Consider the following 21,692-nt stretch of genomic DNA (forward strand, 5'->3'; position numbering starts at 1 on the left):
TCTGAGCTGCAGAATCATGAGAATAATGGCTTATCACCCGAAGTATAGAACAGAATAAATATCTATGAGTTCATAACTTTATCAATGACTGAAAAGTGCAGAAAGAGGGACGGCTCTCCTTTACAGAAGAGTCCCAAGTAATATGTGTTTAAGGACTAAGGGAAATAGAAAAACCACCATTAGAACATCACAGTGTGGAGGTTTCCAGAGACCCAGTGTGTGGGCAGAGCCTCAGCGCGTCCCCCCCGTTTATCAGTGACTGTAGTCATTTTAACCTACCCCTGCACACCCAGTAACACTGGTCCCTCCAAGAAGCACAGCTGAATGCCCCTCGCCGGGCGTGTGCCCTGGACTCCGTGACCGGCTTCTGAAGAGAGGAATGTGCAAAAGGAAGAGGAGACTGTTCACTGTGGTGGTCTCCACCAGGGACCCCAGGACCCGGCTTCACGTAACCAGTAGTGAGCTGTGCCAATATCACGTGCCCCAGATACGATGTCACGGGCAGGACGTTTCGCCCGGCCGTATTCTAGATTCTTCCCACATACTTGTAACCTCAGTCCAGTTCTGAGAAGACATCAGGCAAGTCCAGTTGAGGGATAGTCTGCAAAGTCACTGACAGGTATTCTTCAGAAGCATCACAGTTTTGAAGCGCGGACAGAGACATCAGAGGTTGGATGAGACTAGGGCCATGATGAGTAAATGGAACATCGGTGGCCCCGGTTGAATCCTGGCAAAGAAAAAGGGTGTTGATGGGAAAACTGGTAAAGTCCAGGTACAGTTGGGGGTTCAGCTGGTGGTGTAATATGCGTGTCGTTGTCTTAGCTCTGATAAACACGCCATGTAGGATGTTCAGGCAGTGGAAGCTGGGGGAAGAGTGTACGGGTACGCTCCGCATTGTCTAACTCTGCTGTAAATCTAAAATTGTTTCGAAATCAGAAGTTAGAGAAAAAGAAGACTCTCAACTTCTTCTCCTAGGTTGGTCATCAGCTTTATCTTGAGCATTTGAGAATTATTTTATTAACTGGGATATTATTTATCCCATATTATTAATGGGATATTATTTATCCCATTTATATCTGGCAGAAAATATATTGATTCGCTTATTAAAGTCAATTTTGGAATGCCTGTGTTAACATTGTTTATTTCTCTTTCCAGGGGAGGCACCTGTTGCAGAAATTTCCATGTCTTTTGTGATCCTCTCTGTGGGCAGTTTAATGATATTAATAGTGTTAATTGCAAACTGTGTATCCTGCTGTAAGGACCCGGAAATAGACTTTAAGGTGAGCACAGATGGGAGGAACTTTTAAAGTCATCCCCTGATATGTTTATCGATAGAATAGCTGTATATCATGGTCCCTGGGGAACAGGGGTGGCAATTTTTTTTTTTTTCTGAATGGGCCAGATAGTAACTATTAAAGTGAAATAAAGAGCTGTTGTAAATAGTAAGTGCTGTGGGCCATGCAGTCTCTGTCAAGGCTGCTTAGCTCTCACCTCTGTCGTCGTGGCCACGTGAGCCCCAGACTGCATGGGAGCAAGCGGTCAGCGCTGTGCGTGGGTGAGGCGTCGCATACTCAGTTCGGTAGGCCATCTGCATCTGGCCCCCCGGCGGCAGGTGCCAGCTTGGCCTTGGAGCCTCGTGGACAGTAACTGCCCGCCTGTTTTAATGGAAGTTTTGCTGAGTGAGGAATAAGGAACGGTGATTCAGATCACTTGCTGTAAAGCCTGTGGGGAGAAGAAGGCCAGTTTTGATTCTTTTTCTAAACTTGCAAGTGCTGGTGAATTTGTGGTTATTGAATCACTGAAGCCAGGGGAACCCCCAGTGCCTTCTGTTTGTCAGGAGCAGCATATTTCTGTTTACCTCAAGCCCTGAGCTCCCTGAGGAGCAGGAAAGAACAGTGCTGGTAATAAAGCTGGCCCGGAGTGGGAGGTGGTGGTGGGGGGTGTGCGTGTGATAATATAGAGGTGCTGGCCTGGTAGCTTCTGGGCGGAGTCTGCTGGAAACCAGCTGGGATATCCTCTCTAGAACTTGCAGCTGGCATGCTTTAGGGCTCAGTGAAGACTTATTAAAAAGGAGTACATGAAAGAAGGGGAAAAAGAGGGATGTGTGTGTGCAGAGAAAGTGGTCCTGCAGGTAGAGCTTTAGTGCCTGATGACAGTCGTGGGGCTGCCCATGAGCCCTGAGGACTGAGGTCAGGGTCGGGGGGAGCCTTTTCTGTGGACACATGGACCTTATCTCTCCAGCCTCACACCTGTTTCCTCTGTGTGTCCCCTTTACCTTGGGTTTGGTGGCAGCTCTGAGGATGGGAGATGTGCTGTCCCTTTGGCCGGACGCCAGCGTTACACATGTTGCGGGGAGAGGAAGGCTGAAGGGGGCTGGAGGAAAACTCCCTAGCACGGGTCATTGTCTCTAGAAGACTCCCCGCCCAGAGGACATGAACGCCGAGGCCCTGGAATCGGTGCAGACCCGTCTGGGGGGCCCTGGTGACTGCACCGCCTGGGGGCGCAGCGGCGGGCTCTCAGTCTAGCTGAGGGGCCGCGCACAGACACCTGGCCCTTTGGGGACAGACGTGAAGGCCAATCAGTGTTTCTGAAACCGAAAGCCAGTCTCTCTCACGCCACGAGACCTCACTCTTGCCTTGAATCGTTGTCACCCCTTGACGCTCAGCGTGGGCCCAGGGCGTCCGTGACGACGCAGACTCGGAGTGTGTGTTTATCAGGCTTCCCCAGGTGACTGCTGCAGCGGCTCAGGGCCCACACTGGACAGAAGACCCTCCAGCCTCACCGTGGAAGAAGAAGACCCTCCCCAGCCTCACCGTGGGAGAAGGAGGGAGCCACCGGCTAGCACTCGCGGTCTTCCTTTAGACTAGGAAGTGTGGCGCTCCAGAACCCATCGGCCCCGGAAGTCATTTACCGACCAGGAGGCTGCAGCCTGCTCAAGCCGGTGGCCTGCCGGAGCGCGTCCAGGCAGTGCAGGGCGTAGCTCAGAGTGACCCAGTGTCCCCTCACGGCCCCATCGCTGTTGCTGTTAAGCTGTGTTACCTCTCTCAGGGAGTTGGTGATGGACAGGGAGGCCTGGCGTGCTATGATTCACGGGGTCGCAAAGAGTAGGACACGACTGAGCGACTGATCTGATCTGAATGGTATATCACGCACTGCCCAGGTTAGGAGTGATGGGTGAAGTCTTTTCTTAAACGAGAATCTTGAGGAATGTCCGAAGGGGAAACCAGGTGAAGCTCTTCTGTTTAGGGGTGACCTCACAGATTGGAGTGTCCTCCTCTCCCCTCCCCAGTAGACAGTGGTGGTGTCCTAACGCATTTGGCAACACCTGTGACGGGTATGAGGACATAAAATGTTACATCAGTGACATCCATCCTTACACCCGGCAGCTTCTCCCGTACACGTGGTGGGGTCGAGGGAGGTGGTACAAAAGAGTTTGGTCACGTAGAGGGCTGGAAGACAGTCTCGTTCGGCTTCTGCCATGGCACCTGGCGGGGTAGTGCTCATTAATTATCTGAATGAGTGACCTTGATAGTCGTCTGTATCTATGTTAAATTAACACGGACACCAAGACAGGCCCAGCTCACTGAGTGATGATAGCAGGAGTCAGGGTAGCTTTCTGCTGGACAGAGTCAGTTAAAAGGGTTCCGCAGCTCGGTCAGTGCAGCCTCCATTTTAAAGTCGCCATCTTTAGGAAGCCAGGCGTTCTTAGAATGTTTACTGCACTTACGTGCCTCAGAGTTTAATACTCACCTTCATGGTTCAGATCCTGATGGTCTTTCTATCTAGTTTAGTACGTTTATGCATTGTTACTCTTGCAAGATGAATAGGACTCACTTAAAAATATCTTTTCTGTGTCTTTTAACTGTCTTTATTTTGATTGAAATTACAAGAAACCAGAAATACATACACAATCGAAAAATAAATGTTTTTATTCAGTATGCAAAGAGATATGTGAAAGTGAATAATAGTAGTAAAAAGAATGCCTTAAACTGACCCAGATTCAATCCCTGGGTTAGGAAGATCCCTTGGAGAAGAATACAGCAAGCCCACTCCAGTGTTCTTGCCTGGGGAATTCCACGGACAGAGGAGCCTGGCTAGCCCCAGTCCATGGGGTCATAAAGAGTTGGACATGGCTGAGTGACTAACACTTTCACTTTAAATGAGATGGATGAAACTGGAACCTATTATACAGAGTGAAGTAAGCCAGAAGGAAAAACACCAATACAGTATACTAACGCATATATATGGAATTTAGAAAGATGGTAACAATAACCCTGTGTATGAGACAGCAAAAGAGACACCGATGTATAGATCAGTCTTATGGACTCTGTGGGAGAGGGAGAGGGTGGGGAGATTTGGGAGAATAGCATTGAAACATGTATAATATCATGTATGAAACGAGATGCCAGTCCAGGTTCGATGCAAGGTACTGGATGCTTGGGGCTGGTGCACTGGGACGACCCAGAGGGAGGGTAGGGGAGGGAGGAGGGAGGAGGGTTCAGGATGGGGAACACGGGTATACCTGTGGCGGATTCATTTCGATATTTGGCAAAACTAATACAATATTGTAAAGTTTAAAGATAAAATAAAATTTTAAAAAATAAGTAAAATTCACATATTGAGCCTGGAAATTAGAAGTTCTGGGGTCATTTTAGAAAATTTTGCATTTAACTTCCAAGTTGATCAGTTTAAAAAGTTACATATGATATAATTGATTTTCAGATCTTATTTATTGTGTTTAGAGTCACGGAACACAGTTACTTATGCTTTTTGCTTGAAGGCAACATGAATTGGAAAAAAAATTATGGCAGGGTGTTCCCAATGAGTGAATAAATGTTTATGTCTTACATGTTAGCATGTATCTTTGGTATTTGCTCTCAAGCTGATTTATATTAGATACAGCATCGCTCTTCCTTTGCTTTAGGAATTTGAAGATAATTTTGATGATGAGATTGATTTTACACCACCAGCAGAAGACACGCCCTCTGTCCAGTCTCCAGCAGAAGTCTTCACACTTTCAGTACCAACTGTCTCACTACCAGCCCCATCACAGTTCCAGCCTTCTGTAGGTAAGGCCTTCCATCCTGATGTCATGTTGCCATGAATAACTTCTGAGTCCTGAGAAAGGAAGCCTTGCTACTAATCATAAAATGATTGGACTGTGGGTCTCCTCTGGTTGCTAATTTTTCTGCCTTCTGCTCTTTGGTGAAGCCCAATTCTGGCGGTCACACTTAAGTTCATTGACATTTCAATTTGTTTCTTTCTTCCTGCTCCTCAGACTGGATAATCTCATTTGACCTGCCTTCAAGTTTACTGATTATCCAAAATCTGTTGTTGAACCCCTCTTGTGAAAAAAAATTTTTTTTTTTCAGTTCTTGCACTTTCAGCTCTAAAACTTTATTTGGCTCCTTTTAATAATTTCTCTCACTTTATTGGTCTTCTTTCAATTTCCTGTGGTTCTTTGCCTGTGGTTTCCTTTAGCCCTTTCAGCGTGTTTAAGACACGTGGTTTAAGCTCTTGTCCAGTAAGGCCAGTGTCTGTTTTCTCAGGGACACTTTGTTTTAAATTTCCTTTGTAGCAGTTCATGTACCATTATTTATTATTCTTTATTTGTTTTGCAATTTTGTGTTGAAAACTGGATATTTTGAATAACATGATATGCAAAAAAAAAAAAGGGAACAAGGAAGAGATGCTGTCTAGGTTCTGACAGCTGACTCTGTGCCAGGGCAGGTGCCCAGCCTGGCCGCTGACAGCTCTGCCTTAGCCTTCAGTTCCTGCCAGAGGTGACGCCTCTGTTCTTAGGTCTCTTCTGAGCAGATGTCCTTCCCTGAGGATGCACATGGCTCTCTAGGTTGCCCCGTATATGTAATAATAGCTTTTTAAAAAGAGCTCCTTCCCCCCACCCCAGTTTTCACTGAGCTTTTCCGTGGAAGCTCCAGTCGGTGTACTGTTGCCTCAGTTGTTTTCTGCCCCAGGGGGCAGTACCTTGTCCACCTGGCTTTCCTTGTTTTGAGGCACATGAAGCCTCCCCGTCCTGATAGAGCCCAGTTCAGTGGAAGAAGGGGCGCCCCTGCAGCAGGCCTTCCGGGAAGCCCCTGTCAGATCTAGAGAAACACGGTTCCTGGGGAAGGAGGGCAGTCTGCTCCCTCTGGGACCAGCACCCACTCTGGCACATGGCTTGTTTTTAAGATGTGCTATGAGGGAGGTGGGATGTAGGTGAACGAAAGGCCGCAGAGAAATTCTCCCTTTTTCAGTGGCCTTTCTCCTGGTTCCCTTTGATTGCTCTAAACCTTCACCGTCTTCCAGAGTTCTGATGAGGTGGAGTTTGTGGCAAGAGTTTCAGTGTTTCCAGAGATCCCTACTCCCCACCCCACCCCCAACCCCCGTAAAAGTAAAGGCCAGTGAGTGGTGGTGACTGGTGGTTACAGCAGGGCTGTTGATCGGAGTATTTGGTGCTGGAGCTCAGAGTCAGGGCAGGATACTTTTTCACAAATAACTGTCAGTTTTAAAAGTTTCTTTTTTTAATAATTTTGTTTACTTATGTTTTGGCTCTGACGGGCCTTTGTTGCCGGGTGTAGGCTTTTCTCTCATTGCCGCAAGCAGGAGCCTCTCTCTGGTTGCCGCGCTGGGGCTTCTCATTGCTGCGGCGTCTCTTGTTGCAGAGCACAGGCTCTGGGGTGTGCGGGCTTCAGCAGCTCTGGGAGGGCTCAGTAGTTGCAGTTCCAGGGCTCTGGAGCACAGGCTCGATAGTTGTGGCTCATGGACTTAGTTGCTCTGCAGCATGTGGGATCTTCCCAGATCGGGGATTGAACCTGTGTCTCTTGCATTGGCAGGCAGCTTCTTTACCACTGAGCCATCAGAGAAGCCCTTAAGTATTTATTTCTGTCTTTATTATCATAAACGTTAAGTTTATATTAGCATTTGTACTTTATAGGTAATATACTTATTATGTCTTTTTGTTAAATACTAATCTTTACTTCTTAAATGTTCTTTTTCCTACAGAAGGTTTGAAGTCCCAAGTTGCCCGCCACAGTCTGAACTACATACAGGAAATTGGGAATGGCTGGTTTGGAAAGGTAAAGTCTGCTCACCTTCATTTTTTCCCTCCTGTTACACTGTTAGAATGCAAAGCTGCTTAAGTCTTACTGTGTGTGACATTGCACATCTCTCTACACACTGTGGCATCAATTGACCTCCATTGGCCCCTGAAACCATGTAGGAGTGTGAGCGTCAGCGCTTCTGGGTGTGTGAGTTTCCCCAAGAAGGCCTTCTGTTTCTTTATCAGAGCCTTTTCTAATTGTTGGCATAAGAACGGAAAAGAGATGGGAATTTTAGAAGCTCTTCATCCTCCTCCAATTATTTGTTTTTCCTCCTTCCCCTACTTCCCCATATGACACTTAAAGCACGTTTTAATGGGAAGATAGCATGGTTACAATGAAAACCGTTGTGAAGAACTGTTGCGTTTCTCATCTTTGGCTTTAGGTGCTCCTTGGAGAGATCTACACAGGCACTAGTGTAGCGAGAGTAATCGTGAAGGAGTTAAAAGCAAGCGCAAGCCCAAAGGAACAAGACACTTTCTTGAAAAATGGAGAACCATACTAGTAAGTAAACCATAGCATATGTTTTTTAAATGTGGTCTGTTGAAAATCAGGTGTTTAAAACCACTTTGAGATTTCTGGTTGTAAAATACACAATTTAAATAAGATCCGGAGTCTCATAGCACAAGACCCAATATGTCCAGGTTTCAATCGAAATTACTCATCTTTCCAAGAAAAACTCAGCACAAGTAAGAAAAGGCAGCAGATGGTGGGAATGTGAATTAGTGCCGTCACTATGGAAAACAGTATGGAGATTCCTCAGAAAACTAAAAATAGAGCTACCATATGATCCAGCAGTCTCACCCCTGGGCATATATCTGGACAAAACTGTAATTCAGAAAGGTACATGTACCCCAATATGTTCATAGCAGCACTGTTTGCAATAGCCAAGACACAGGCGCAGCCTAAGTGTTCATAGATGAGTGGATGAAGAAGGGGGTATGCACAGCATATACAGTGAATACTACTCAGCCACAGAAAAGAGGGGAATAATGCCATTTGCAGCAAGTCAGACAGAGAAAGACAAATACCATACGCTATCACTTACATGTGGAACTGAAAGTATGACACAAGTGAACGTATCTACAAAACAGAAAGACTCTCAGGCAGAGAATGGAAGTGTGGTTGCCACTTGGGAGGGGGACTGAGGGAAGGCCGGGCTGGGAGTTGGGATTAGCAGATGTACAGTATTGTATAGAGAACAGGTAAGCATCCAGGTCGAGCTGTTACAGCACAGGGACCTATATTCAATATCCTGAGATAGATCATAATGGAAAAGAATATGAAAAAGCATGTGTATCTGTAAAACGGAATCATGTTGATGTATAGCAAAAATTAACAAAACATTGAAAATCGACTATACTTCAATAAAATAAATACACAAAGACAACAAATACCAACACCAAGATGAGAGTGATGTTTGGATTATCTGACAAGGATTTTAAAGCAGCCATTGTAAAAATGCTTCTGTGAGCAATTAAATTATAGTGCCCTTGAAACAAATGAAAACATGCAAAGCCTCAGCAAAGATATAGACGACATCAAGAAGACCTGAATGGACCCTTCAGAACTGAAAAAAATAGTAATCAAAATAAAAATTCAGTGGATGAGTTCAACAGCAGAATGGAGAGGACAAAGGAGAAACATCAGTGAAGTTGAAGATAAATATTTATCGCCCAATTCATGCAGCAAAAAGAAAATAAGTTTAAAAAAATGAAAAATGCCTCAAGGACTTGGGGGACTTGAACAAAAGATCACGACATCCCAGATTGAAAGGAGATAGAAGATGGCTTAAAAAGATGTTTGAAGAAGTATTCACTGAAAATTGTTACACATTTTGCAAAGACAAAACTACAGATTCAAGAAATGGAGCAAATCTCAAACAGGATAAACCCAAAGAAATGTGTGCCAACACACATCATAGTCAAACATCTGAAAACAGAAGACACAAAGTCTCAAAAGCAGGGACAGGGAAGCACCATCTTACCTATGGGGTCGGATTACATTAGAAAAGGGGAGTCTCAAATCGATAACCTCAGCTCATACGTTAAGGGACCAGAAAAAAGGAGCAAAATGAACTAAATGCAAGCAGGAGTGGATATTAAAGAAAAGAGCAGAAAGACAGTAGATAAAAATCAGTGAAACATAAAGCTGGCTCTTTGGAAAGACAGTAAAGTTGGGAAACCTCTAACACCACTGACAGAGAACAGAAGAGAGAGAACACACAGATTCCTAATACCAGGAATGAAACAGACCCTGCAGACATCAAGAGGATAGAACGGGACCAGCAGCTCTAGTGTATATATTTGACAACTTAGATGAAATGCACCAGTTACTCAAAAAGCACAAGCCGCCACAGCTCACTCAGTATGGAATAGGTTATTTGAATAGAATTATTAAAGAAAGGGAGTTTGAAACCTAAAAACTCTTCAAAAGAATCTCTGGGGTTGGACAATTTGACCAGAGAATTCTTCAAAGTAGGTGAAAATGGTGCAGTCACTGCAGACACTTTGTTAAAAAACTAAACATACACTGACCCACCATACGTGTGAGTCACAGCTCTCCAGAGAAACAGAGCCGCGGGGTCTGCAGAGAGGTGGACAGCTAGGTGGAGAGACGGACGGATGAATAGGTGGGTGGGTGGGTAGATGGGTAGGTAGATGGGTAGGTGGTGGTAGGTGGATAGGTAGGTGGGTGGTAGGTGGATAGGTAGGTGGGTAGGTGGATAGGTAGGTAGATAAATAGATAGATGAATAGGTAGGTAGGTAGACAGACGGATAGGTAGGTAGGTCGACAGAGGAAAGGCAGGTAGGTAATTTATTTTAAGGAAATGGCTCATGCAGTTACGGAGTCTGGCAAGTCCGCAGGGCGGGGCCAGCAGGCTGGAGACACGGAGCAGAGCCACTGTTACAGTTCAAGCAGGGAGGCCGTCTGCTCACAGTATTTCTTCTTCACTGGGGGAGGCTGGTCTTTGTTCTCTTAAGGTCCTCACCTGATAGGACGAGGCCCACCCACATTCTGGAGCACCGTCTGCTTTTACTGAAAGCCAACTCATTTAGTGATGATCTCATCCCCAAACGCCCTCACAGAAGTGTCCAGGATAACATTTGACCAAATATCTGTGCACTGTGGCCAGCCAAGTTGACACAAAATTAACTATCACATCCTATAATCTAGCTGTTGCAATCCTGGGCATTTATCTCAGAGAATTTATTTCCACACAAAATCTCTTGCATGATTGTTTATAGGAGCTTTGTTTATAGTAGCCTCAAACTGGGAAAACTAAAATGCCATCCCTAGGTGACTGGTTTGGACAAACTGTCGTCCATCCAACCCATGGAATTCTGCTCAGCGGTAAATGAGAAGGGACCCCTGATACAGGTGGCAACGTGGGTAATCCTAAAGGCATTATGCTGAGTGAAAAAATCAACCTCAGAAGGCCACACACCGTGTGATTTCATTTACATACATTCATTTACATAGTCTTCTGACAATGAGACATGTGGAAAGGAGACCAGATTAGTGGTTGCCAGGGCCGAGGGATGGCTGGGGGGGTTGTCGGGGTGTGACCATGGAGGGTGGCACAGAGAGCTTGGTGGTGGGGGACAGTTGTGTGTTTCTGCTGTGCAGTGGTTGCACGAATCTACACACTTGGCAACAGGACCCAGGCGCACACAGAACACTGCTCCCGAGCGTCAGTGCCCTGGTTTCAGGACTGCATTGTGTTGGGTGTCACCAGGAAGGAAAACTGGGTGAAGGGAGCCTGGGCCCTCTCTGTACTGTCTTTGCAACTTACTCTTATTTCATTATTGTCTTATTCTTATTTCATTATTGTCTTCAAAATAAAGATTAAAAAAAAACCATTTTGGCATATCCTTTTTTTTTAGCTTTTAGACAACATATTTTTCAAAAATGTTTGCATATACAATGATTTATAAAAACAGTATATGAACTAGTTACTTAACATGTAGATTGAAATGCTTATTGAATATAGTCCTCCTCCTTTTAAATGCTGCTTCAAAATGATAGCTATAAAGTTAAATTACCAGAGTTAAAAGATTCTGATGACATAAGTTGGTTTAATTTGTGAAAATGTTCACCTGCTTGCCTTTGAATTATGTAATCAATACGTAACTTAGAATGCATCTGTTAAATATAATCTTCTGGTGCACTTTTCAGTTGATCGTATTTAAATTGTTAAGAATGTTCAATTTGGGGTTACTGTTTGCACAGTTTTACTGGCCTGCTCCCTCACGAAAACTGCTGTGACTTTTATTTTTTACCAGTATCCTTCAGCATCCAAACGTCCTCCAGTGTGTCGGACAGTGTGTAGAAGCAATCCCCTATCTTCTGGTGTTCGAGTTCTGTGACCTGGTAAGTTTTTAGTACAAGGTCAAGGTTACGTATTTCAGAAGTTTTTACCAAAGTGTTTCTGGCAGATGGAAATGCTGGATGAGGGATGGCTTTCACTTCTATTCCAAAGAAACATGGTTAACAAACTGTATGTATTCGCTTCCAGTGGATTATGTTGCAGTAAACTCTTCCCCGCCCTCTCGCCCAGCCTCAGTGCCTGAGCAAAGTGGTCCGCGTCGGCTCGGGGTCGGATGTAGCTCCCTTCCCGGCTACTTTCATCTCCACTCCAGGGTCAGCGTTTTATTCTATTGTAGCTGCTGCGGGAAACGTGTATTCTGATGATCAGTACAGTATGTCTGTGTGGGTCTTTTGGGTCAAGTTTATGAAGCTGTTCAAATCTCCTGTTTCCTCCTTATTTGTGGAGAGGGGGCAAGAGCAGAGGCAGCCTGGCTCAGTTTTCTATTAGGTATTGAGAGGAGTGTTAAAATCTTCTGATTACGTATTTTCCTTATTTTTTTTCTTACAGTTCTAGTTATTCTGTTTCGTACATTTTGATACCTACCGCATCAGGGATACAAATTTAGAATAGATATAACTTCCAGTAATTTGAAACTTTTATTATTATGAAGGGACTCTCTTTAACATTAAAAGCATTACTGAGGATAGTCTTTTTAACAATATTAATATAGCTATGCCAGCTTTCTTTTGGTTAGAATTTGCCTGGTTTAGTTCTGCCAATCTTCTGGTTGACATCTCTTGTAAATAGCTTATTGTTAGAATTTTATTAATCTGTCAGTCTTGGTCACTTAAAGTGGAACAGGTTGTCCATTTGTATTTATTGTACCTGCTGTGATGTTTAGAATGTTACCTGCCTATTTTTTATTGTTTTTCCTACCTGATTCAACTTCTATTATTTGCTCTTTTTCTAGCCTTGGTTTGGATTCTTTTTTTTTTTTTTTGAGGGGGTGATACAGAGTTTATTGAATTAGATTTTTCTATTTACAACTGAGATCACATCTACATACTATTTTGCTAGTCTACATGGGTACATTATTTCTAACAAGTTTAGACTTACGATGAATGGGCTCAGTCATACAAAAGTACAAGCACACACTCACACTAATTGTTTTAAAACAGTAGTGCATACATTATACTCCTCCTATAAAGCCAGCTTTGATTAAAAACCGCTAGTTTCAAAGATCAGTCTGATTTTGAAGATGAACCAAGATACACGAGGTATGATTCTAAAATCTATCTTAGCCATTTTGTACAGTTGCTATCTTACTGGACTATAGTATATATTTTTTAAAAGGACACTGATGAGGGGCACTATCTGGTATTAACTTTAACCAGACAGCTGACTGCCTTCTCCTCCCCCCAAAACCTTTGGCCAAGAGTTCTCCACTGTGAAGACTGAAAGGACCTGGTGATACTACAGCAGCAGTCCCATTATGCTTGGAGGTTACAGAAGCAGGGCCATGTCAACCTTTAATTCTACCACACTAACGCAACTCACAAACGGTTCTGAGATTAGAACATTTACCGCCGTACTCAAAACACTTACAGACATGGAGAGTCCGCTAAAACAGAGGGGGAAAAAAAAGTCATAGGTGGTAGGAATCTTAATTTTTTTTGTTTTAGTTTTCCCCATCTCCTGTTGTAGATACTGTTTCTAATTTGGCGTATGGTTACACCAGAAGTTGCAACATGCACTTTAGGTAACAAAGTTTAAAATTAATGGATTTCACTCTCCTCCGGAGACACCTGCTAGAGCTCTGTCTCCTTGTAAGGAAACCAGAGTCGTTCTCACTGTTCTCTGTGGCCCCCGGCGGTTTCTCCCGTCATGGAGGCTGCTTCCTGATTGAACACTTGCTGCAGAAAGGCAGCTCCCTGCTCTCACAGGACCCAAAGAGAAATCTGGTCATTGTCCTCTGGGTCTCCTGCTTAGAGGGAGCAGACATGTGATAGTTGCCATTTAGCCGGGTTATTTCATAAAGTGAAAGTGAAGTCGCTCAGTCGTGGCTGACTCTTTGCGACCCCGTGGACTGTAGCCTATCAGGCTCATCCGTCCATGGGATTTTCCAGGCAAGAGTGCTGGAGTGGGTTGCTGTTTCCTTCTCCAGGGGATCTTCCCGACCCAGGAATCAAACCCGGGTCTCCCGCATTGCAGGCAGACGCTTTACTGTCTGAGCCACCAGGGAAGCCCAGTATTTCATAAAGGTGTGAGAACAGTGGGGAAGGAGTTCCCTGTTGTGTTTCTGACAGTTTTATTGCACAGTTGATTTTGGTTATCTCAGTGTTATCAGAGGTATAATATGCACGATCCTTGGTTATCATTAAATAGAATATGAAAATAACTCCTTTTAACCTAGCTCTGGGTGACCAGTGTGACAGGTGACCCAGCCTGTGGAGAAAGCACACCAAAGATGCATTTTCACGTGATGAGACAGGTCTGCTTGTCAAAGTTCTGCTCTTGTGAGATATTTAATGGTGTCTTTTTTGGGTCCCTAATTGGCTCCTGATACTGATTATAAACAGCAATGGGAGCACTCTCTGTGAGCGAGCATAAGAGAAATAAGTGGGAGTCACCATCTTCCTGAAATGGCACATTTGCAGGCTAATCGAGGTGGTTTCTAAAACCAGCTCATGTGCTTTGGCATTTTCTTATTCTTCACCCAGTCTGTGCATTCCTGAAAGTCTTACTGGGCAGTGTTGTTGTTTTTCCTGGAATAGTAAAAGCTTGATGTTTTCTTCTGAATGGGTTCAGGTGATGAGTTTAGTTTCATGTCTACGTACATATTCAAATAGTTGAGCGCAGAGTCTCATTTTCATGCCTGTGTTCATAGCAGCATTATTCACAGTAGCCACGAGGCAAAAGCAGCCCAGGGATCCATCAGTGGATGAACAGATAAGGAAAATTGGGTCTGTTGTGAACTGGAATATTACTCAGTCATAGAAAGGAAGGAAATTCTGACACCTGCTGCCATATGGATGAACCTTGAGGACATTATGCTCAGTGAAATAAGCTAGGTCACAAAAACACAAATACTGTAGGAGTCACTTGCATGAGGTTCCCAGAGTGGTCCCTCCAGGGTGAAGGTGGTAGGGTGGGTGCCGGGGGCTGGGGGAGTTGCTGTTTAGCAGGGAGCAGAGTCTGAGTTTGGGAAGATGAAGAGAGTCCTGAGGGTGGATGGGGGTGAGGGCTGCACGATAGTGTGGATGGACTTAATGCCGTGGCAGTGGACACTGAGAAGTGGTTGAAGGGGTAGCCTTGTGTTACGTGGTTTTTATCACACAAAAGACATTGGTGATCATTTACTTTTATGTAAGGGGCTCTACCAGTGTAACCTACACCCAGCGGAGCCTGGGGTGCTGGTGGAGTCTGTCGGTCAGCACTCAGAATGACCAGTCTCATGTTAAGGAAAGGCTGTTAACCTAGGGAGCCCCCCACCTTGCCCCTGGTGGGTTCACATCTATCTCTGAGGGAGTTCCCTGCTCATCAGCTCTGGACCCTAGTATATGTCGGAGAGACCAGCTCCCCAGCAGCAGGGGCTGGGCCTCACTGGGGGCACTGTGGTCAGGGTCTTGGGCTCAGCATGCTCAGAGCCTGGGTGACAGAAATGCTCAGCTCACACTGGGCCCATGAGCCCTGGAGATGCCTGCCTGCCTGGACTGCAGGGATGTCCCCAGAGCACCCCGAAGCCTGGCTTCCCCTGAACCTTGCTCCTGGCCTGGGTGCCCCAGGACCCTCCCAGAAAGAGGCCGGCCTGAGCAGAGGCACACCATCCAAGGCAGAGGCGCCCTCTGGCCAGGGTCCAGAGGACAGAGGCTGCCGGCCCAGGCTCGGGAACGAGTAGCCGCGGCCACCGTGACAGGGGCCACTGTCTTCACAGGTTCTCAGCAGGTCAGAAGCTGGCGAGGGCACGTTGGCCTCTTGCGTCGTCACCAGGCGGGGAACATGCTCAGAGATACCATCTCTTGAGGAGAAAGGAGAGAATGTTTTCGTACTTACTTAGGTCATTCCTTGTGAGATGGAATTACCGGTCTCTTTTTGAAAAACACTTTCTCTTAGAATTTTTATGAAAGCAAGTAAAAAAGTCTGCAGGGTTTGGTAGCTGGCCTGCAGCCACCGACATGTCCTGCCAAGGGTGGGTGCAGTGCTTGTGGGCAGAGGGCTCAGCGCAGGGCGCCGTGTGGAACATGTGGCCGCGGGGGCTGTGGCACGCCCCGGGTGTGTCTTTGGGCAGGCAGCGAGAGTGGGGTCAGGATCACTCACTCAGCAAAAGTGTGTGAGCACCTGTTGGGAACCAAGGGCTGTGCCCCACGCTCTGGGGAGCACGGCAAGCCACCCCCGTCCTGCCTTTTCCACCCGGAGGGCCAGGTGGGCCTGCCTTCACACGCTCGTCCTGCCACCTGCTTGTGTGTCTCCCTGGAAAGGCCCTAACCTCATGAAGCCTCAGTGTAGGCATCTGTAAAGTGGGCGTGATCCTGCCTCTCCCAGGCCGAACCATAAGATGGTGAATATGAATCGCTGGGCACATAGTAAGTGCTCAGGAAATGGTAGTTAGGTTTATTCATTTTTCTTATTTTCTAAAGTTGATTGTAATTTAAAGGTTTGGTTAGTTCTGTGTAGCGGTTCTAAGTAGGCTTATTGGGGTAGGCTTCACAAAGAAGGTGATGTTTGGTTTGCATGTGGACGGGCGGGTGGATGGACTTTGCTCAGCAAGAAAGGGTCTCAAGGACATGTAAGCCAGGCAGGGGAGCTTGATGGTGTGCATGTGTGGGGTTGGGGGTGAGAGCACCACGATCGGGGAGGCAGATTGGTGTCTGCTGGGAGGGATCGGTTGGAAGGGAGTCGAGCAGAGACCAACCACTGGGAGGTCAGACTGCAGGCCAAGGTGACAGAAGGAAGCAGGTTCCGCACCGCTCTGTCTTGCTTCCATTAAGAGTCAGCAGTTCTGCCTCTGTCCCCAGACCCCGAAGCGGAGATGCAGAGATGAGAGTCTTTGGCCAGGAAGCGTTTTTGGCGTCTGGGTAGACTTCCACGCACCTCTGTGACCAGCTGGCTCCAGCAGCTCAGGAGAGGCTCCGGGGCTGATGAAAGCATGGCCTTACCCGCCCAGGTGTTGGCGGGGAGACGGCCCGACAGCGCCGGGCCTCATGCTGGGCACTGAGTCTTCCGAGCAGGTGCCGCAGCTCCATGTTACGGATGAGAAGACTGCGGTGAGGGAGGGACAGGCCCTGCCGGTCACGCCCAGGACCACGCCTTCTCCTCGCTGCCTCCTTGTCGGAGTCACGTGTTTGCCGTGGAGAAGCAGGGATTTTTACTGATGGCTTAATTTTATTCTACATACTTTTGTATCAGGTGGGGTTAATGCCTGTACATTTGTGTTCCATCAGCGGGAAGCCTCCCTGAATTGGCCTTTTGTTCAGAAATGCCATGTCTTGTTCATGAATGAACTTGTGAAGTAAGCCCACGCACGGGGACCGTTCCAGACACATAGAGATGAGTGATGTGCCCTGTGCCTCAGGAGTGTGAGGAGAAGAGAGGGCATGGGCTTACGGTGGAGCAGAGGGGACACGTGGACAGTGTCCCCAACTCATAGCCCGCAGAGGGGACACGTGCCGAATGACGACACGGCATGATCAGGCTTTGCGGTGGGGCGATGTGGGCGGCTGGTGGGGGGGGTGCCGTATTCCCAGGGCCCAGCCAGTGGCCCTCTCCTCCCCAGCATGTGACTGCTGCCCTGGGCCCCGTGGCCCAGGCTTTCTCTGACTATAGGTCCAGGACTTGGTGATGGGTGGTGGTGGGCGTCTCGGGACAGAGCAGACTCCAGAATGAGGACTCTGGTTTTGGCTGAATGCCCTGGGAAAATAGAGATGCCAGTTCCTGAGATGGAGCAGATCTCGGAGCTTTGCACTGTGTGCGTTGGGTTGGAGGTGCCTCTCGGGCATCCCAGGAAGGATGTTGAGTGAGCAGCTGACAGATGAGCCTGGGGCTCGGGGGTTGGGGAGGGTCTGAACCAGAGAAGCGTGTGAGAGATGTTCAGTGCCCGTGGGATGATACGCTCACCCGGGAACAGGTGTCGCGGCGAGGAGGGACGAGGACCATGGGCAGAGCCCTGGGTGTGCTGGCGCCTGCTGACCAGGGAGAGGGAGAAGGTTCTGCACAGGGGCCTGGAGAGGAGCGACCGGGGAGCTCAGAAGGAGGAGGCCCTCACTGGGTTCTGAGTGGCTGGGGATAGCTGATGGGAGCAGCTGGAGCCAAGCCTGTTGGGGGTGCGGGGTTCTGGGGGTAGGGGGCAGGCCAGCCGGCAGGCCCAAAGCCCTGTGTCCATAAGAGGGAGGTGGGATGGGCGCAGGAGCCGGGTACGCAGGCAGAGGGGTGCGCGCTGATTCTTTGAGCAGAGACGGGATGGGCTCAGGGAGGGTAATTCTGATGAGAGGAGGTGCTGTGCGGGTGTGGGCGTGGACAGGCGGGTCTCGAGTGCCCCCGAGGGCAGGAGGCGCAGTCCGCGTGAGGAGTGAGGACCCTGGGCTGGCGGTCCCCAGGGCCTCCCGCCTGGTGCAGAGGCTTCATCTCCTCAGTGGGTGCTGGGCGCCTGGCTGTCCATGCCATTGCTTCGTCCTTTCAGTCAAATTTTTGTGTAAAAACAAAGTTTTCTCCCAAATCCTTCTGTTAAACGTATGAGCAATTGTAATTTCTAATCTATTTGCTTGTTGGGTCTTTACGCCGTGTTGAAGTGAATTCATGGTTCTCCGTGTCCGGCGGAAAGCTGGACAGAGCACTCAGGGCAGCCGGTGTTGGGGTTTGAGAGGGTCCTCCCGAGGAAGCATCTGAAGGTCCGCGTGCCTCAGTACAGAGGGGGCCAAGCTGCTGCTCTGGTGTCTGAGGTCTCAGTACCAGCGCTTTGCTGCCATCTAGCGTCGTAAGGTTTTCTTGAGTTTCTCACGGAAGGGCATTAGGGAGGATGTGAGAAGTATTTAAAACTTGGATAAAGGGAGCTTTGTTTTGTTTCAGTATACATTGCTGTTCTCAGTGTTTCTCTTTTTAAATAATAGACCAAAGTAATAATACCAGTCGACTCACTAAGCATCATTAAAACGTAAGCCAGATACCTAAATTTTTACAGCTTTATCTGTTTTGGATAGAATGGATCAATTGTTAGTAGTTACAGAAACATCTTTGCTATAGTTGAAGATCTTACACTGATTTTTCTTTTGCACGGTGGTGCCAGGAGAGTGCTGGAGTTCTTTCTAGAACATAGAAGTAGCCCTGGGCCCCTCCCAGCCCATCGCAGGTCTCGTCCGTGAGAAGCTCATCTGCTCCTCAGGAACCGCTGATGTTGACTCCGCAGGTTAGAGACGTGTTTGCCCGGGCTGTGCTCACCCTCCCCCTCTCCTCCCCACCCCAGTGCAGGTGGGGAGAGACTGAGTTTTTGCCAAGCTGGAAACCTTCAGAGCTGAAGCAAAATCTCCTTCTGTTTATTATACTTTATCTCCTGGTGAAATTTGGGGAGTGGCCTATTGTGGAGAGAAGATAACTTAAGAACAGTGAGTGGTAAGGAATATACTTTAGGTAACCTTGAGAAACAGCTACACCCACTCCGCCGTTCCTGCCTTCATGGCCAAAATCACTTGGGAAGTGTTCGCTGTTGGCTGGAAGCTCCTGTTTGCTTTGAGCATTGGCCAGACGCAGAGCAGCACAGTCCTGCTTTTGTGTGAGGGTGGTTTTTTTCCTTAGATGGACATTGAAGGAAGGGGGTTAGACAGATGCCTTTTAAGTTGTCATTTCACTGGTAAGGTGAATAAACTTCAGCTCTCTGTTCTCATATTTCATTTCCGTGTGGGCTACCTTATGAAAATCCCATGAGCCTGTAGTCCCCATACTTTCTGCTGGAGTTTTTCTGGGTTAATTTAATTGTCACCCAACACAGGGTTTATTCCCGCCACTTCTGCACTGGATAGAGCCTAGCCTGGTGAAGGTGGGTTGGGTGGTGAGGAGAATGTATTTTTCTTAGAGGGGAAAAGGTGTTTCTCGTCTGGAGCAGCCTGTAGTTGTGCGGGGGTGCAGAAGGGGAAAGGCTGTGTTTGCAGAGAAGCAGGAGTGCGGCGGTGGGGGTGAGCACCCACCCTGGTCCGGGGCGGCAGCTCCCGTGGCGGAGCAGCTCGCTGAGTCGGGGACAGTCCTAGAGACTTTAGTTGACTTGACATTCGTTCATTCTCGTAAAATAACTGATTTGATCTGCATACTAATTGGATCCACTCACCAAATAGAATTTTCTTGGCAAGTAAACAGAAGAGTGGAAGTGCAGGCACGTTGTTTGTTAGCTCTGTGACCTTGGGCAAAGTTCTCACCCTCCCTAAGCCTCTTCCACGTCCGGAAAGTGCTTCAAACTGTGAGAGTTATTTGCGGTAACAGGTGCAGAAACTCCCAGCACAGTGCTCGACTCCCGCTTGAAACTTCAGATGGTAACAGTTACTGATACCCACGTTGTTGTTGTTGTTCAGTCGCCACGTCATGCCTGACTCTTTGCAACCCCATGGACTGCAGCATGCCAGGCCTCCCGTCCCTCACCATCTATCACAGTTTGCACAAGTTCATGTCCATTGAATTGGTGATGCCATCCAACCATCTCATCCTCTGTCACCCTCTTCTCCTTCTGCCTTCAGTCTTTCCCAGCCATGAGAACCCCATGATACCAACATTATCATTCATATAAAGATCATTGAAATGGAATGAAAACAAATTTAGGTTCTTGGTTTGGACTTAGACGTTCCTTTAGAATACACTTAGTATTGAGTGTGGACAAATGCAGCAGAGGAATGTTGTGTTTTAAAGTTTAATTTGGGAGGTTTGATCAGTTTGCTGTCTTCAGTAGCGGTCGTTAGGAAGGCATTCAGTTCTTTTAATTGGTCAAGGAATTTTCTTTCTCAGGCATCTTTTTTGACTCACGTGTAAAGAAAACTGAAAGCTTTTGACTTGCTTTTTCTAAATTTTATTGATTATATATAAAGCTTTACCTTGGAATTACTCACATCAATAAATACTTAATCATGTGGTAAGCAGAACATGGAAGATTGCCTCAAAGGTGTATTTCCCCAAAGAGATACATGGTACATGCCCCAGGACACACCACCCTGAGAGTCAGGGGACAGAAACCGAGAAAGCCATGTGTGTGTTGCGGGGGGCGGAGTGGGGGTTCCTTCGCAGGTACCCGGGACATTGAAATGCCTGTGTGCTGGGGTCTAAGTGTGAATTTGTTCAATTTCCTGTCCTTTGAACAGACTTAATTAGAGTCACATCATCAATGTTTCTGAAGTGGCCCTAGTGTTCTTTTTCACAGGGGGTGTGGGGGAGCCGGCAAAGAATTGCAGCCATTACCGGCACTTGACAACGCTTTTTCTTCCTTTCCCATCCGTTTTTCTTTCCCTCTCTCCCTCTGTGTTGTTGCTGAGAGCTTCTGTGATGTGACCTCCCCTGGAGGTGGTGTGAGCGGCTCCTCTTGCTTACTCTCCATCTTGTTCTTTCAGTGACCTGGGAGTTTCTGTGCCTCTGCAGTAAATGCAAAGTGTGCGTCAGTGTAAAATTATCTCTTTTTATTTTTATTATTTTTTAGCCGTTGTTATCCATGTGTTTCTATAACAAAGGTAAACTAATGTTGAATTTAGAATGATCCTAAAAGAAGAAGGACATTTTCTCAAGCTTTGAAGTATTTGGTTGGAATTGCTTTTTTTGTAATTTTAAATGTGTTCAGTAAGATTCTTAATTAAGCTCAAATCTGAGTAATTTCCAAGAAGTCACATCAGCATCTCTGTCAGCTGAGATGCCCGTCTGTCCCCCTGGTCCTCTCTGGAAACTGACCTGGGCTGGTTCCTGCAGGGCGACCTGAAGGCTTACCTGCGTGGCGGCGAGCCGGAGCCGGCGCGGGGGGACGCACAGACCATGCTGCTACAGAGGCTGGCGTGCGAGATCGCAGCGGGGCTGGCGGCCATGCACAAGCGGCACTTCCTGCACAGGTGGGTCCCTCCGCTCGCGCTCCTCCCCTACCCCTAACCCCAAACGTGGCACTGGCTCTGCTGGAAGCCCAAGGAGGACCAGCTTTGGGTGCGAACTTTCAGTTTATAAACAAGACGTCCCCTCCTGCCCAGGGTCAGAACAAGGGTCGAGCTGGGCTCCGTCTAAACCAGCACCAGGGAACAGAGTGCCAATACAGCCTAAGACCTAGAGGTTATTGCCAG

The 21,692-nt window shown here is 47.3% G+C and overlaps 1 protein-coding gene across 3 annotated transcripts in view; it reads left to right on the forward strand.

Moving 5' to 3' along the window:
- The window catches only part of LMTK2 (lemur tyrosine kinase 2), a 75,073-nt gene that overhangs the window by 23,587 nt on the left and 29,794 nt on the right, over positions 1 to 21,692 (forward strand). For all 3 annotated transcript variants that reach the window (XM_027528125.1, XM_027528126.1, XM_027528127.1), the window contains exons 2-7: positions 1,156 to 1,280; positions 4,925 to 5,069; positions 7,003 to 7,076; positions 7,483 to 7,601; positions 11,384 to 11,471; positions 21,334 to 21,470. In XM_027528125.1, the coding sequence (XP_027383926.1) occupies positions 1,156 to 1,280; positions 4,925 to 5,069; positions 7,003 to 7,076; positions 7,483 to 7,601; positions 11,384 to 11,471; positions 21,334 to 21,470 (688 nt within the window). The remainder of the gene's footprint in view (positions 1 to 1,155; positions 1,281 to 4,924; positions 5,070 to 7,002; positions 7,077 to 7,482; positions 7,602 to 11,383; positions 11,472 to 21,333; positions 21,471 to 21,692) is intronic.

This window comes from Bos indicus x Bos taurus, chromosome 25 (assembly GCF_003369695.1).
Source record: "Bos indicus x Bos taurus breed Angus x Brahman F1 hybrid chromosome 25, Bos_hybrid_MaternalHap_v2.0, whole genome shotgun sequence".
Taxonomy (NCBI): Eukaryota; Metazoa; Chordata; class Mammalia; order Artiodactyla; family Bovidae; genus Bos; species Bos indicus x Bos taurus.